Genomic DNA, 17482 nt, shown 5'->3' on the forward strand with positions numbered 1-17482 from the left:
GAAACTTGGGGAGGTAATACCAGAGTGGCAAAAGGAAGTCTCTGCACTAATGGCAGAGGGAGGTCCCAGGACAAGGGCTGAGCAGTAACCCTGAGAAGAACCCGTCTAGGTGGGAACAGAGGAAAGAGAGCCGTAGAAGATGCCTCCAGAGGACAAAAATGTGACTGCAGATGGCCTGATGTGTGCAATGTTGGAAAATTTTTGAGAAGAGTTTTACTGCTGTGTTAGAGAATCTGGAGAGAATTCATGGCAGATACATAGAAAAATAAGCAAATGAAAAAAGTAGTTATTGATTTTAAAGAAACAAAATACAAGAAAATACAATTGCAACAAAAAAAACAAGAAAATACGATTACATACAAACAAAATGCAAGAAAATACCATTTAAAGAAAATACAATTAGATTTTACTATTTGGCTTTTAAATAATGTTACATAGTCCAAAAATATGAGTACTGTACTGAATTTATTTTATTATTATTATTATAGAGATAATGTCTTACTGTTGTCCAGGTTGAAATGCCACAGTTCACTGCAACCTCGAACTCCTGGGCACAAGGGATTCTCCTGCTTCAGCCTCCCAAGTAGCTAGAACTACACCATTATATGCAGCTATTTTTGTTTTTTTTTTTTAAGAGAGAGGATCTCACTGTGTTGCTCAGGCTGGTCTTGAACTCCTGACCTCAAGCAATCCTCCCACTTCAACCTCCCCAGTCACTGCAATTACAGGTGTGAGACACCATGCCAAGCTTGAATTTCAATATAACCAAAAATGTGTGATTTGGCTGTTTGGGGAGAATATAGAGAAAGGGGCTAGGGAAGTAGGCTTATAAAAGTGCTAAATTCTCATCTTATATTCAGGAAAATCAGTAGAGAATGTCTAAAAGGTACAAATTAATAAGTAGCTCCAAAGGTTTTTTTTGTTTTTGTTTTTGTTTTGTTTTTTAATACAGCTATTTAATTGAAAGAGTTACAAGTGTTAGAAGGTGTCTCTAAGGAATTGGGAGGGGGCAGGAAGCAGGGAACTGCTTTTTGCTTTAATCCTAACACCACTAGACCTTTATAACTATGTACATGTAATACTTTAATACTTTGTTAGAAAGAAAAATTAGGTTTAAAATGAAATGCTGCCCGTCAGAAATAAGCTCAGAAAGATTGAAGTTTGAACCCCATACTATCTTAGTTCGTTCTTGCACTGCTGTAAAAAAAAAAAAAAATACCTAAAACTGGGTAATTTGTAAAGAAAAGAGGTTTAATTGGCTCACAGCTCCACAGGCTGTACAGGAAGCATGATGCTGGCATCTGCTGGGCTTCTGGGGAGGCCTCAGGAAACTTACAATCATGGCAGAAGGCAAAGGGGATGTACACATACCCCATGGATGGAGCAGGAGCAAGAGAGAGAAGGGAAGGTGCTACACACTTTAAACAACCACATCTCATAAGCACTCACTCACTATCACAAAGACAGCATTAAGGACAATGGTGCTAAACTATTCATGAGAAACCGCCCCCAGGATCCAATCACCTCCCACCAGGCCCCACAACATTGGGGATTACAATTAGATGTGAGATTTGGGTGGGAACACAGATTTAAATCATATCCAATCCAAATAATCATTGGTCAAATTAAAGTAAGTGGCTGCTATGGAATTTGGGTGAAGATATGATATTGCATTTTCTATTGATGCTTAATTGGGGTTTAAAATGATGATGGAGACCAGCAAGCCTGCTTTGTAGGCCCAGCCCCTTCTCCTGTACTAGCTAGAGGTACCTCCCTCGTTCCTTTTACCACACGTGATGAGCCCTGGCTTTGCCTAACGTGTAGTTACAAAGCTTCTCATGTGACTGACTCACTTCCAAGCTTGCAGAGCCCTCAGTGTCATCTTGATCATTCTGTAAAGCTTTTGACTCCAGCCCCGGGCTGAGTCTCCAGTCCCTCTCTACCTGCCTCATTATTCTGTTACTGTTGATTGACCCTTCCAGTCTCAGACACTAATTTCTGTTCTATTTCACAACTTTCACATCTTCCTTCTCAGTTTCCAGCCTTGCCCCCTCCACTTATCCGTGCTGGCCTGGTCCCTGCCACCTTCTTTGGCACTGTGTTTGACATACAGTGAGTCTCTTATTCCCAGCTTGGCATTCTCACCCATTGTCACTTTACCCTCCATAGCACTGACCTTGGTAGCAAGTACAAATTGCAGTGATTTCAATAACCTTAAGGTTATGATACCATCAGTCTTGCAAATGCATGGCATTGTTCAATGAAGTCTATAAGGAGTTACAGAAATAAAGTCATGGATAAGGAGAATTACGGTGTGCTAGTGGAAGCAGTATCCAGTTATCAGTAGGTGCTAAAGCAGCATTAGCTTTTATTTATATTTATTTAGCATCTTTAATACCCAGGTTACCATAAAGAACATTGTGTCTCATGAGGACTTTGTAAAAGGAGTGAAAATGGATATTAATGAGAGGGGCTATGAGTCACTTATCTATTGATTGAATAATTATTTATGAGTATTGACTATATTCTGAGGCCGAAGATTACAGAGAGGAAATGTTTTCATGCCAGCTTTCATGGAGTGTATGATCAGTTGGGAGCAGTATCAACAAACAATAATAATGCTGGAAGCTCTTTGCATCCAGAAGTGCTATAAGCATTGGAAAAAGCACTCACATAATCTTGTTATAATAAAAAATCCCAGAGATTGGGCAAGAGATTCCTCAGAACAGGACTCAGAGATGGTTACCATGGGCTGGAGCAGAAGCATCCATGATTTATTACTTGTACCCCACTCACTGAAAGCCTTTAAGCCCACATCCCATAGAGCTTGTTTACTTATAAATTCCATCCATGTACCACTGTATTTATATAGTGTACATTACAAAGTATAACTAAAATCGATATGAAAGGACAGCACTTTTAAAATAAATAAAAACAGAAGTTCTAACACCATCTGCCTGACCCCAGTGATCACCCTCGGCACCTCCTGAGCACGCACCCCTACTTTCATACCATCAGTCTAACCCAGAGTGGAGTCCTCACTGTTGCTGCTGAAGAATCTGAATTTAACAAGCTCATCCAGAGATTTGAGATAACTCACAATTGACAACTCCAAAGGCATCATATGATAATCCAGATGTTTCCAGGATAGTGGGAAAAACCACTTGTACAAGGCATGACTTCCCTGTGAATGAGTCTATTCAAGAGATCAAATTAGATTGAAGTTGCTTAGTGAGCATAGAATTAGAATAAATGGAATTGTGGTCTATAGAGATATTTCATCACACTTGAATAACTGATGGAGCTACCTTTCTCCTCTCTGCGGATATTTCTGTCTGAATAACCAGTGCTAGGCCTCAAATAAATACTGACATGTTTTACTTTTAGCTTTCCTTTTTCTAGAATCATTTTAGACAACTGCCCTTCTGTTAATACATCACCACCTCAGAAAATAAGAAGGTACTTGATTGGATTGAAATTTTAAAATGTTAATTGCTTTCATGTCCTGGGGATACAGCCTAAAGAGACAGAATTGCTTTGCTTAAGGCTGAAGTCTGGCTGGGGACTTTGATCTCTGCAGGCTCTGGGGTCCTTAAAGGGCTCTCATCCAATTAGGATGAGCTGAATCCTTCTGGCTCCGGGCCTCATCTTTATTCCCTCCCAGCTTCAGGACTCTGGTGAGCGAGAGCATTGATTTAGGTTTTCTCACAGAGGTGCACCTGAACGCCTCTTGCTGCGTAGTAAGCCAGATGTTCAGGGGGAAGGAAGGCTTACCCTTGATAAATAGCAACTTGAGCTTTATAAAGCGCCTTTCTGTTCCTGTAACCAGTAGCCTACACTACATCATACAATATTCTCCTCCCTAAGAAGAAAGTAGCCTATTTGCCTATTTTCTCCTACTGAAATCTATGATTTTATAGTTTGTTTAAAAAAAATAGTGGCTGGGTATGGTGGCTCATGCCTGTAATCCCAGCACTTTGGGAGGCTGAGGCAGGTGGATCACCTGAGGTCAGGAGTTGAAGACCAGCCTGACCAATATGGTGAAACCCCATCTCTACTAAAAATACAAAAATTAGCCTGCCATGGTGGTACATGCCAGTAATCCCAGCTACTCAGGAGGCTGAGACAGGAGAATCGCTTGAACCTGGGAGGTGGAGGTTGCAGTGAGCTCAGATTGCACCACCGCACTCCATCCTGGGCGACAGAGAGAGACTCTGTCTCAAAAAAAAAAAAAAAAAAAAAAAATGCTTAAGACTGCACCAAGAACAGGAACACAGTAAGAACAGTTTTTACCCTAATTAAGATATTTACAAACATTTTGCACTAGTTTTCTGTTTATGTATTGCCTGTGACAGTAGTTAATAGGGATGCCATTGGCTGAGACAACTTCAGAGCCCTGGATACCTAGGGAAGCAAGTCAAACCCTCTTCATTGTAAATACTGAAACAAAGCTAAGCTTATCAGCAATCAGAAACTACCACGTAACCTCTAACTAAAGACTTTCTACATTAACCAATCAAATGGTTTCTTTGTCTTGCGTCCACAAACACATTTCTCTGTCTCCAACTCCGCACCCCAGGAGACAACTTGGATTCTGGTACTGCCCAGTTCACGAATCACTGAATGTCTAAATAAACATGATAAGATTTTAATATGCCGAAATTTATCTTTTAACATGCCTGGGGACGTATCTAGATGTTGCTATATTTTAGACATTTCTAAAAGCAAAAACAAACAGCATTAACTAAATAAGACCATATATTAATATTTCATGATTTAAAACTATGATTTAAGCATGGCAGAACCAACACAAAGTAACTTTTATTTGAAAATAATAGCTCAATTTAATATTGCATATGTGTATAATTTACATAAAAGGAAGGGAAAATATCACTTGTGTATGAATAGAAACTAACGGAATGCACTTAGTTGATTCGTTGTGCCTTTTGGAGAAAAGATATAGCAAATACTGTGTTTTTAATAAAGCGTACATTTGGGGTTTAGTATTAGAGCTAAAGGCTTTAGTAACTGCTTTAAATCACGCCCATATATTTTAGTCTTTAGCTGTGACAGTAAATGTACTCAGACATGTGCACATTAAAAAGGAATTTCTCCCCTGGAGATGAAGTTGAGAGCCAACTCTTGATCCCATATTAAATTCTTGGTCCATCTGTCCTAATGGAATCTGAATAACGCAGTTTTGTGTTTTTATTGCATCCCGTGAGCTGCTTTTCTCCTGGAAACACTGGCTGCTCTGTCAGGCAATGAGTGGGGAGAGGCAGCTGGTATAATCACATCTTCTCCAAGAGCTCAAGGATAGAGGCTGGCTGAGAGCCATTTGGTGGGCTCACTCCTCATTCCCATATCATACAACAACCCCACAGGCCAGAGCCTCACCTGCAGTCCCCAGGAGGAAGTAGGAAGGGAAGAGAAGGCAGCTCGCCTCTGGGAGTCTGGCGCAGGAGAGGTGAGGAAACTGCCCTAGCCTAGCCTGGTCACTTCTGCCTTGTTCCCGGCTCCTCACCTCTTCCGGGCTTGTCGGTTGTATTCCTGAAGCACCTGCCCCGGGTGTCTGGGTGGCCGTTGACGCGGGAGTGGGCGCTGGCTCTTCCAAGGCAGAGGTGGATGAAAAGCAAGAGCAAAATACCAAAAACTTTGCTCTTATTTTGTCATCCTGAGGTCTATCTCAGATGCTGTTTGCACCAGACCAAAGCTACCAGTACATACGCAGGAGTTCGAAACAGCCCCCACCCAGCCACACAGTAGCCCCAGGGGCTTCCCCCAATTGTTACATCTATTGGCATTTACTTCTTAGAGTCCCATAGGAATCCTTGGTAGGAACCCCAACTATATCAATCTTTATTATTATATAATTATAAAATATTGTTTTTATAAATATTATAAAATATTTTATTGTATAATTTATAGAAATTCTAATATTTAATATTATATAGATTGTGTATATTAATATTTTAAATATCTTTATACATAAATGAATTTTTTTTTTTTTTTGAGACGGAGTCTCGCTCTGTCGCCCAGGCTGGAGTGCAATGGCCGGATCTCAGCTCACTACAAGCTCCACCTCCCGGGTTTACGCCATTCTCCTGCCTCAGCCACCCGAGTAGCTGGGACTACAGGCGCCGCCACCTCGCCCGGCTAGTTTTTTGTATTTTTTAGTAGAGGCGGGGTTTCACCGTGTTAGCCAGGATGGTCTCGATCTCCTGACCTCGTGGTCCACCCGTCTCGGCCTCCCAAAGTGCTGGGATTACAGGCTTGAGCCACCGCGCCCGGCCACATAAATGAATATTATATAGACACACATATAACTTTTGGAGAGTCAAAAATATATTCGTGGGGATTTGGTCCAATGTTGTTCAACAGGATGAGAGAAAATAACGACTATTGCTAATGGTACTCATTAAACTCAAGAAATGGGTATCTGTTACATGACTAGGCTGATCAGGGTGTGAGTTCACCTGATTTTTTTGTTTTCTTCCCACAGGGAATTATTGGAATGCCGCCTCTTTCCCAAACCCATCCTCCTACCTGCACTTCTCGACCTTCCAAGGGGAAACTAGCGCTGACATTTCTTTCTACTTCAAAACGTTAACCCCCTGGGGAGTGTTTCTTGAAAACATGGGAAAGGAAGATTTCATCAAGCTGGAGCTCAAGTGTGAGTATTAAGTTCCTTGTCAACTCATGGCGAGCCACTTTCGTCACCTCAGGGTGGTCCGGGCCCAGATTTTGATTCAAATGAGAAAAGTTTCCTTTGTTCCAGCAGCAGGACTAGAGGGGGACACACAAGCCTGAGTGTGGGCCCCAACCTCAGTCCCTGTCCTTGGGATGCTCTCAGGGAAGCAGGCGCATCCAGATTCTCAAGCAGTTATTCAAGAAGATGAGAGAGAACACACTGCCCTCAGAATGTGGGAGAGGAACGTTTATTTACAGCTTCATGTTTTGTGTGGCTCTTTTCCAAAGAGACGGGGTCAAAAGTAGACAAGGGGTGTGTGCATTGACCTGAGGAGCAGTGAGTGAGGGAAATCGTGTCAAGGAAGACAGGAATGATAACTAGTGACATCCACATGAGTTCAGGAGGCTGCAGAGACCACAGGACCGGGTGATTCCATGACACAGAGTCTGCCGGTTTCCTAAAGAGGACCCACACCTGCACACCCTCTACAAGTGAGTTCTGGATGTCATGTACTTAGCCAAAGATACAGAGAAAAAGAGGCAGAGCTAGAGAGGATGCTGCTTAGCTCAGCTCACCAGCCTTGGAGCAAACACCATAAGGGGCATTCAGGCTTGGGGAGCTCCATGGGTGGAAGGTGGGGGTTCGCTGCACAAGACCTAAGTACAATGCTTGCCCTACCTGGACCCTTTAATCATCAGGGCCCCAATTCAGCTTTTGGAAGTTACAGTCCCCTGACTTCTAGGCTAGTTGATTATTTGCAAATGTTGAACTCCATTGGCTGTGAGAGTCAGGGAGACCATAGATCAACCACAAGGACGAGGCCAGGCTATGTCCCCTGTCCCTTTGCAAAACCTCAGCCTTACGCTCAGCATATCAAAAAGTCTCCCTTCCCCAAGTCTGTCCCCTTGAACTGACTGCTTATGGTCCTGGGTCTTTTCTAAGATAAATCCCAAATCCATTTCCCATTTCTGCTGAAATGCTGTTGGATTCACAGTAGCACTCTCAGGTTCAATTCCACTCCGTCAGGTAAATTGCTTAATCTCTTTGAATCCTAATTTTCTGATTTATAAAAAAAGAAATGCTAATTTGTGGGGTTGTGAGAATATAATGTAGATATTCATAAAGCATTTATTTCAGTGTCTAGTAGTTATTGTAATTATTATCTTCCAAGGATGCTCATGGCGGATCTGATCTGAGCCAGGTCTGAGAAAGGGAGACTGAGGCTATCCTGGTCCTAGAATTAAAATTAATTAATTAACTAAAATCCCCCCTTTTACTGAATTATGGATAAGAATAATTGAAAGGGAATTCTCGCTTCCCTCAGTTAAAATTAACTAACTGAATCAAACTATTTTCTGACCTCTACATAAGTCGGATCAAATTTTAGAAAGATTTTATGGCCACAAAAGAAAATTACCAGTTCTATATTTGAGTGGTTCTATAAGTTTCTATAAAAGTACTTGGATTCCCCCGTCTTTATTTTATGTCCTCATGTTTTCTAAAGCCATGCCTGGGTGGGAAGGAACACAAACCAGCTAGAGGGACAGCAGGTGTTTCCACTTGGCCTTCTAATTTCTTCTTCTTTTCTCTCTTTTTTTTTTTTTTTTTTGAGACAAGGTCTTACTGTCAGTAAGAGTAAGGCTGGAGTGCAGTGGCACAATCATGGTTCACTGCAGTCTCGAATTCACAGGCTCAGGTGATCCTCCCACCTCAGCCTCCCAAGTAGCTGGGACTACAGGTGTGTGGCACTGCACTTGGCTAATTTTTGTGCTTTTTGTCATTGCGGGGTCTTGCCATGTCAGCCAGGCTGGTCTCAAACCCCTGGGCTCAGGCAGTGTGCCTGCTTTGACCTCCCACAGTGCTGGGATTACAGGTATGAGCCACTGCACCAGGCCACTAATTTCTAATGATGAAAAATCTTTAGAGCTGTCTTCAGAGTTTTCCAGGTCTTTCCACAGTATTAAAACCATTTGGCCCAGGTTGAATTACAGCCTCCTTTTGTTGTTTACCTTCCTTTCACCGTATCCTTTACTCTGGGACAAAACATGTGAAAGGTTCGAGGCACAGATTCGAGCCTCCGATCTTTCCTCAGAGCCCCTGAATCTACTAATAACCAGCGAGGGTGGAAAGACCTTTTCCTGATCCCCAAATGGCACCTATTAGATGCCATCATTATGTATCATCTCCATCAGGGTTCAAAGGAGCCTCATGGAAAGGAAGGCAGACTTCTGTGTTTAAGAAAAACTACAAAGTAAACAACAAGTGGCACTTTCATGAAGAACATGCAGAAAAAAAAATGGCCATGTTGGAGGCTTGTTGCTGTCTCACCGATCACACTTTTTCTTTTTCTTTTCTTTTTCTTTTTTGTTTTTTGAGATGGAATCTCACTCTCACCCAGGCTAGAGTGCAATGGGGTAATCTTGGCTCACTGCAACCTCCACCCCCCGGGTTCAAGCAATTCTCCTGCCTCAGCCTCCCAAGTAGCTGGGATTACAGGTGCTTGCCACTGTGCCAGGCTAACTTTTACATTTTTAGTAGAGACGGGGTTTTACCATCTTGGCCAGGAGGATCTTGAACTCCTGACCTCGTGATCCACCCACGTTGGCCCTGCAAAGTGCTGGGATTACAGGTGTGAGCCACTACGCCTGGCCACCGATCACACTTTTTCAGTCAGACACTTCGCCGTCAGGATTCCTGAGACATTGGGTAGAGAATTCTCTCAGGCCCACTTCCCTGTGCTGAGGAATCACTCTGCAAACCGAATTGTTTTCACAGCAGTGGCGGGCTACCAGAGGGGCCTCAGGAAACGTTGATTCGGAAGTTAAACTCTTCAGAACTGTCTCTGCGTTTTCCCTTTTCCTTGTTAGGCCTTCTGATCCCTTTCTGATAGGAATTCACATTTTGTTTCTCTGAGCGTGTCTCAAAGGAATTTTGTCACAGTTCATGACTACATATTGTTTTCCAGAATAACAGTTCTGTTAATTAATTACATTGTGCCCTTCTGTCAAGAGTGGAAGATTCTTGACTCAGAAAACAGTGAGTCGGTGTACAATAAGTTAATGAGATACCATCAGCATCTTATGCACAAGTAGAAAAGCACAGAGATAAAATTAGGGCAATCTCACTCATTAGCATGCTTTAATGGTAACATTTTAACCCTATACTTCATGTATTTACTATTAGTATTTATTGGTTCATTCAATGAGTGTTTACTGAGTATCTACTATGTCCCAGGTACAGTGCTAGTGCTGAGGGAATTTAGTCAAATCGAGTATGATTTATTTCCCTCAAAGATCTTTCTGTTTGTTTTAGAAAGCAGGCAAGTAACTCAGGAGTTGTGATAATAACAAAAATAGCTCAGCTTCATTCAAACTGTCAGACCTCGTTCCAGGCATTTTACGTGAATCATCTCACACTCCTAACCACCCTGTGAAGTGCATACTACCATTCACATCTCCGTTTTACAAACGAGGAGACTGAGGCACAGCATGAGTAAGTTGCCTGGACAGGATCATACAGTGAGGAAGTGGCAGAGCTGGGGTTTGACCCCAAACATTTTGTGTCTGTCCCAAAGTCCTTGCTGTTAACCTTAAAGCACACTGCCTCGCAGAACAGACATCGAGAAAGTGACTGGGAGCACCGAGGGGAATATTTAAACCTGACTGGCCTGACAAGGAGCACCTCCCAGGGATGGAATGCTTTAATTAAATTTTGACGGATAAGTAGAAGTCAGTCAGGTGAAGAAGGTGGGGAAGAACAGGAACCAGGGAAAAAAAGGAAGTTTCAGGATAACACCAAATGAACAAAGGTGTCGGGGACTGAACCGAAGGACCCAAGACGGGACAGGTGCAGTGGAGAGGGGGGGGCCAGCAATTGCAAGGAGGGCAGAGATGAGCACACAATGTAGTCTGCCTGGGGAAACAGCTTGCTCGACTTGACCCTGAAGGTTACGGAGAGCCAGAGCATAACTTGATCAGGTTTGCATTCACCAGAGAAAAGGTTGGAAGCCAGACAAGTGGCTATGGGAGCCTCTGTTAAGATAGAGGCAGAATGCATAGAAAGAGAGGAAGACAGCAATGAAGCATTGTAGATATGGAAGATCCTTCAGTGAACTGAGATGGCACCACTGCACTCCAGCCTGGGCGACAGAGCGAGACCACGTCGAAAGAAAGAAAGAAAGAAAGAAAGAAAGAAAGAAAGAAAGAAAGAAAGAAAGAAAGAAAGAAAGAAAGGAAGAAAGGAAGAAAGGAAGAAAGGAAGAAAGGAAGAGAAAAAAGAAAGATCCTTAAGAGATAGATTCCACAGACATTCAACAAATACTGGTGAGGGTTAAGTGGACAGGAAGATCCTAGAATGAAACCGATGTTTCTGGTTTTGATGTTGTGTGAGTGGGGCACCTTTCATGAATGAGTTTGACATTCAAGAGAAAAATACAAACTGCATTCTGGATATTTTGAGACTAAGTCTCTGCAGGCTGTAGGAGGATCTAATCAAGTGGCCACATCTAGAGGATGCTGAATGGACAAGTCGAGAACCCAACAGAGAGGTCTCAGAAACTCAGTTTAGGAGTCATCATCACTTAGAGCATCAGGAAATAAGCATTCAGTACCCTCAGCATGGATGAGATTGCCCAAAACAAATGTGTAGAGAGAGGAAGCAAGATGTGCAAGAAAGACAACCAGCTGGGCACAGTGGCTCACACCTGTCATCCCAGCACTTTGGGAGGGTGAAGGGGGAGGATCACTTGAGCCCAAAAGTTTAAGACCAGCCTGGGCAACATGGTGAAATGCTATCTCTACAAAAATAAAAATAAAACATTAGCCAGGCATGGTTGCCTGCACCTGTAGTCCCTTGGCCTCCTGCCCAGAGGTTGAGGCAGGAGGATCCCTTGAGCCCAAGAATTTTAGGCAGTAGTGAGCTATGATCACACAGCTGTACCTCCTAACCTGAGTGACAGAGCAAGACCCCATGGAAGGGAAGGAGGGAGGAAGGAAGGGACGGAGGGAGGGGAAAGAAAGAGAGAGAGAAAGAGAGAGAAAAAGGAAGGAAGGAAGGAAGGAAGGAAGGAAGGAAGGAAAGAAGGAAGGAAGGAAAGAAGGGAAAGAAAGAAAGAGAGAGAGAAAGAGAGAAAGAAAGAGAAAAAGCAAGCAAGCAAGAAAGAGACAATGAGAAAAGAAAGAGAAAGAAAACTACATTCAAGGAGTAGAAGGAAGAAAACTAGTTTGTAGAAAACTAACAGAGAAGTAGGAAGACAGTGGTACCCAGAAGCCAAATAAAAAAAACATTTCAAGAAGAAAAAAAGAGTGTTAGATATTGCTGAGAGGGCACTAAAAGAAGGACATAAATTGACCATCAAATTTAACATGTAGAGGTCACTGTCAAAAAGTCAGGTATCACTAGTGTGAGTGGAAGTGGATTTGGAGATCAAGGCAGGGTAGTTTTGTTTATTCTTGTTTGAGGATGGTAGAGACTTGAGCATTCATATAGATAAAGGGCAAAAATATGGTAGAGAAGGGGGATTGGAGATACGGGAGATAAAGCGACTGGCTGAAGGGGCAAGGTCCCCATGGCTGTGGGCGCGAGGTAGACCCAGCATCGCAGCACCTCACAGCGGTGAGGGGAAGGGGTGGAAGTAAGAGGACAGCATAAACCACCCACTAGGAAATGCCTTTCCAAATCAGAATTTGTTGTTGTTGTTGTTGTTGCTGTGTGTTTGTTTGTTTGTTAGTTAGTATTTTTGAGATGGCAAAGAGATATTGCTAAAAAATTTCTGGAGCAGATATCAGAAAACCCAGACTCTAAACTTTTCTTGATCACTAACAACCATGGATCTGTCCATATACTTTTTCAGTTACCCCTAAAGGATTAGCTTGACTGCTCTAGATCCTTTTTCTGACTGAGAGGGCCGTCATAACCAGGGTCCCAACCTCAGGCCACCACCTACTGACCACCTGCCCTACTGCTGGTGCTGGGAGGCACTGGAACCCCTGAGGTGGAAACAGGAGAACCCAGCACCCACCTCCTAACGAAGGAGACAAGCACGTTAGTGACAGTGTGGATAAATTATTTCACTGAGAGCTTTCCAAGTGCCAGGCCCTGTTCTGAAGCTTTTGTAGGTATTAGCTTTTTTATGTTACACAGCAAGTTTTATACACATTTTACAGCTAAGGAAATGGGAGCATATAGTTGGCACTGCCAACTCCAGATATGGTGCTTTTGATCATGAAGATAAGTAAATTACAATGATAGGCACCAAGTATTATGAACATTCAGCGGAGAGGTATATGACCTATCCTGGGAATGAAGGGGAAGATGAGGGAATGCTTCAGCTGGGTCATAAAGAGCAGGCCAAAGAGTTAGAGGAAGGAATGGGAGAAAGAATTCTAGGAGGAAGAGGCAATGCGAACGAAAACACAGGAATACGGAGCGTGATGGTCGTTCGGGAAACTGCAAGCGTTTTGTATTGTTAGAGTGTGAAGTATGACACAGGCAGTGAAGATTTGGGGGCAAGACTCAGATCTGTTTCTAAATATATGGTCATCTAAACATTCAACTAGTATTTATTGAGTACCTGCTCTGTGTGTACCGAAAATGAACATAAGAAGAAGACATGGCCTCATCCCAGAGGCACACACCATCTAGTGGGAGAGACTGGTTCTCTCTCTGTCTCTCAGGTTCAGGGGTAAATGTGCAGGTTTGTTACATAGGCAAATTGCATGTCACAGAGGTTTGATGTACAGATTATTTTGTCACCCAAGTAATAAGCATAGTACCTGATAGGTAGGTAGTTTTTCCATCCTCTCCCTCCTCCTGCCCTCCACCCTCAGTACACGTATCCATGCATACTCAGTGTTTAGCTTCCACTTACAGGTGAGAATATGCAATATTTGGTTTTCTGTTCCTGTGTTAGTTCACTTAGGATTATGTTCCCCAGCTTCATCTATGTTGCTGCAAAGGACATTAACTCATTCTTATTTATGGCTGTGTAGTATTCCATGATGTATATGTACCACATTTTCTTTATTTGAGACTAGTAATCTCTGTTATTATAAAACCATATATATATATATATATGGTTTTTTTTTTCATTTTTTGTTTTTTTTTTTTTTTTGACAGATTCTCACTCACTCTGCCAGCTAGGCTAGAGTGCAGTGGCACAATCTTGGCTCACTACAACCTCTGCCTCCCAGGTTCAAGCAATTCTTCTGCCTCTGCTTCCCAAGTAGCTGGTATCATAGGTGCGTGCCACTACACCCGGCTGATTTTTTGTATTTTTAGTAGAGACAGAGTTTCACCATGTTGGCCAGGCTGGTCTCGAATTCCTGACTTCAAGTGATCTGCCTGCCTCCACCTCCCAAAGTACTGGGTTTACAGGTATAAGCCACCACCCACAGCCGGCCTATAAAACAATATTTTGGATAGGATAATATTAGAGGTGCAAGCAATATGCTGTGGTTACTTAGATGAGGCAACATTTACTTCTGATTGAAGGAGAAAAGTTTTCTTGAAGATGCTAACATTTTAACAGAGCCACAAAATAAATGGAAAAGGAAGTTTCGGGCTCAGAATGCCAAAGGAAAAAAGCAGTGTCATAGATGGCATGAACACCTCAAAACGATGTGGCTCCATCATACACCCATGCTGCGAGGATGATGGAACATTACTTACCATTATATCTCCAGGGCCACCCTAATGCCTGGCACGTGGTAGGAACTGAATAAGCATTTGATGAATGAATGAAATGAATGAATGAGGTGCTAGTCTGAATGGAGAGCCCCGGAAAATCTAGGTGGAGAAGGAGATCACCATGACTGAGGTGCTGGTGATCCAAATATAGATAAGGAATAATATGTGAAAAGGCAGAAGGACAGGTCACAGTTGGTGAAATGTTTGAATTCAAGATTTCACAGGAAAGCAATTTGGGTGATAAGAAGAATGAAAACTGAAATGGAATTTTGTAGGTTGTATCAAAAGGCTGCAGAGAAAATCCGGGCACTGTGAGGCCAGAGTGTTGTTGAGTGGTCACCTATGTCACTGTTGAGGTCATCACTGGTGAAAACCAGAGGTGAAATGGACAGGGAATCCATGACCCAAATTGTACTGTCCCGGGTTTCAAACAGTGACCACAATATGAACGGGGAGAGGATGAATCATAGGTGGACGCGTTGCCGTTTGAAGACTTTGAAGCCATAAGAGTGGAAGAAGCACGGAGAAGGGAAGGATAGGCCAACTGTTCGCCTGGCCCTAAGACATGGGCCACTCGGAAAAGGGGTTACAATTCTAAGGATTGTAAGTTAGGGTCCCCTTAGGGTGGACTGCAGTCAGAGGAAGGAAGTGTTTGAAGGTGTTTAATAATATAACAAATAGTGACCATAGAGTCTTTATTTTTGTTTAACAATTTAAAAGAGATTTTAGATTGGGCACAGTGGCGCATGCCTGTAATCCCAGCACTGTGGGAGGCCGAGGTGGGCAGATTCCTTGAGCTCAGGAGTTCAAGACCAGCCTGGCCAACATGGCGAAACTCCGTTTCTACTAAAAATACAAAAATTAATTGGGTGTGGTAGCACACCCCTGTAATCCCAGCTACTCGGGAGGCTGAAGCACGAGGATCTCTTAAACTCAGGAGGCTGAGATTGCACCACTGCACTCCAGCCTAGGCGACAGAGCAAGAATCTATCTCAAAATAAATAAATAAATAAAATTTTAGAAGACCTTTCTGAAGGGGATTTTTGGAGGGAAATTTTGAAGGAAAAGCTCACTGAGTAGGTAACATTCAAGAAAAGCAACCAGAAACTGTTGTAATACTTTAACATAAACTTCCATGTTGCCCAAGTTTGAGCTTTTTCAGGTAACAGGATAACTTGGAGAAAGTATTTGCATTTAGCAGACATATCTCCACAAAAATGTGGAGGCAGTGGCCTAATGTCCTACTAATCTTAGGAAAGAATATGAAGGAAAAACTTTCATTTTCAAGACGCAGCCTTCTGCAATGTACATTCTCAAGAAAGTCAGAAGAAAATATTCTGCAATACACAGAAACTGATGACTCTGAAGAAGTAAACTAATGGCAATTTATCTTCCAATATTTCAAAAGTGAACTTTTTATTTATTTATTTTTATTATACTTTAAGTTCTAGAGTACATGTGCACAATGTGCAGGTTTGTTACATATGTATACACGTGCCATGTTGGTGTGCTGCACCTGTTAACTCATCATTTACATTAGGTATATCTCCTAATGCTGTCCCTACCCCCTACCCCCTCCCCACAATAGGATCCAGTGTGTGATGCTCCCCTTCCTGTGTCCAAGTGATCTCATTTTTCAGTTCCCACCTATGAGTGAGAACATGCGGTATTTAGTTTTCTGTTCTTGCGATAGTTTGCTGAGAATGATAGTTTCCAGCTGCATCCATGTCCCTACAAAGGACATGAACTCATCCTTTTTTATGGCTGCATAGTATTCCATGGTGTATATGTGCCACATTTTCTTAATCCAGTCTGTCATTGATGGACATTTGGGTTGATTCCAAGTCTTTGCTATTGTGAATAGTGCTGCAGTAAACATACATGTGCATGTGTCTTTATAGCAGCATGACTTATAATCCTTTGGGTATATACCCCGTAATGGGATGGCTGGGTCAAATGATATTTCTAGTTCTAGATCCTTGAGGAATCGCCACACTGTTTTCCACAATGGTTGAACTAGTTTACAGTCCCACCAACAGTGTAAAAGTGTTCCTATTTCTCCACATCCTCTCCAGCACCTGTTGTTTCCTGACTTTTTAATGATTGCCATTGTAACTGGTGTGAGATGGTATCTCATTGTGGTTTTGATTTGCATTTCTCTGATGGCCAGTGATGATGAGCATTTTTTCATGTTTCTGTTGGCTGTATGAATGTCTTCTTTTGAGAAGTGTCTGTTCATATCCTTTGCCCACTTTTTGATGGGGTTGTTTGTTTTTTTCATGTAAATTTGTTTGAGTTCTTTATAGGTTCTGGATATTAGCCCTTTGTCAGATGAGTAGATTGCAAAAACTTTCTCCCATTCTGTAGGTTGCCTGTTCACTCTGATGGTAGTTTCTTTTGCTGTGCAGAAGCTCTTTAGTTTAATTAGATCCCATTTGTCAATTTTGGCTTTTGTTGCCGTTGCTTTTGGTGTTTCAGACATGAAGTCCTTGCCCATGCCTATGTCCTGAATGGTATTACCTAGGTTAGAACTTTTTATTTTTAAACAGTTCATTCTTGTAGATGTGAAGAATGTCTAATTCCACTTTACTGGGCTGTTGTGCTGTTGGGGTGTTATTTAGGATGTTTTAAAAAAATATTGTTTTTTATTAGTACAAATCAGGTGATAGCATGCGGATTTTTCATATATATATACTGTTTATTTATTTATTTAGAGGCAGAGTCTCGCTGTTGCCCAGGCTGGAGTGCAGTGGTACAATCTCGGCTCACCGCAACTTTCACCTTCTAGACTTAAGTGATCCTCCCACCTCAGCCTCCCAAGTAGCTGGTACCACAGGTGCACGCCACCACACTTGGTTAATTTTTGTATTTTTTGTGGAGACAGGCTGGTCTCGAACCCTGGACTCAAGTGATCCACCCGCCTCAGCCTCCCAAAATGCTGGGATTACAATCGTGAGCCACCATGCCAGGTCTCTGGATTTTTCTTTTTAATTAGCCAAGCCAACTTGGTTTATCAACATGGATATAGGAAGACTTTTAGTGTTTCTACTACTTTGCAAGTCTAATTATGGTTTCAGTTTGTATTCAACATTTGGGATCTGAAAA

The 17482-nt window shown here is 42.3% G+C and overlaps 1 protein-coding gene across 2 annotated transcripts in view; it reads left to right on the plus strand.

The window, feature by feature from the left end:
• CNTNAP2 (contactin associated protein 2) overlaps positions 1-17482 on the plus strand; it is a 2251282-nt gene that overhangs the window by 1952665 nt on the left and 281135 nt on the right. For both annotated transcript variants that reach the window (XM_026456367.1, XM_026456368.1), the window contains one exon: positions 6503-6673. In XM_026456367.1, the coding sequence (XP_026312152.1) occupies positions 6503-6673 (171 nt within the window). The remainder of the gene's footprint in view (positions 1-6502; positions 6674-17482) is intronic.

Source organism: Piliocolobus tephrosceles, chromosome 8, assembly GCF_002776525.5.
Source record: "Piliocolobus tephrosceles isolate RC106 chromosome 8, ASM277652v3, whole genome shotgun sequence".
NCBI lineage: Eukaryota > Metazoa > Chordata > Mammalia > Primates > Cercopithecidae > Piliocolobus > Piliocolobus tephrosceles.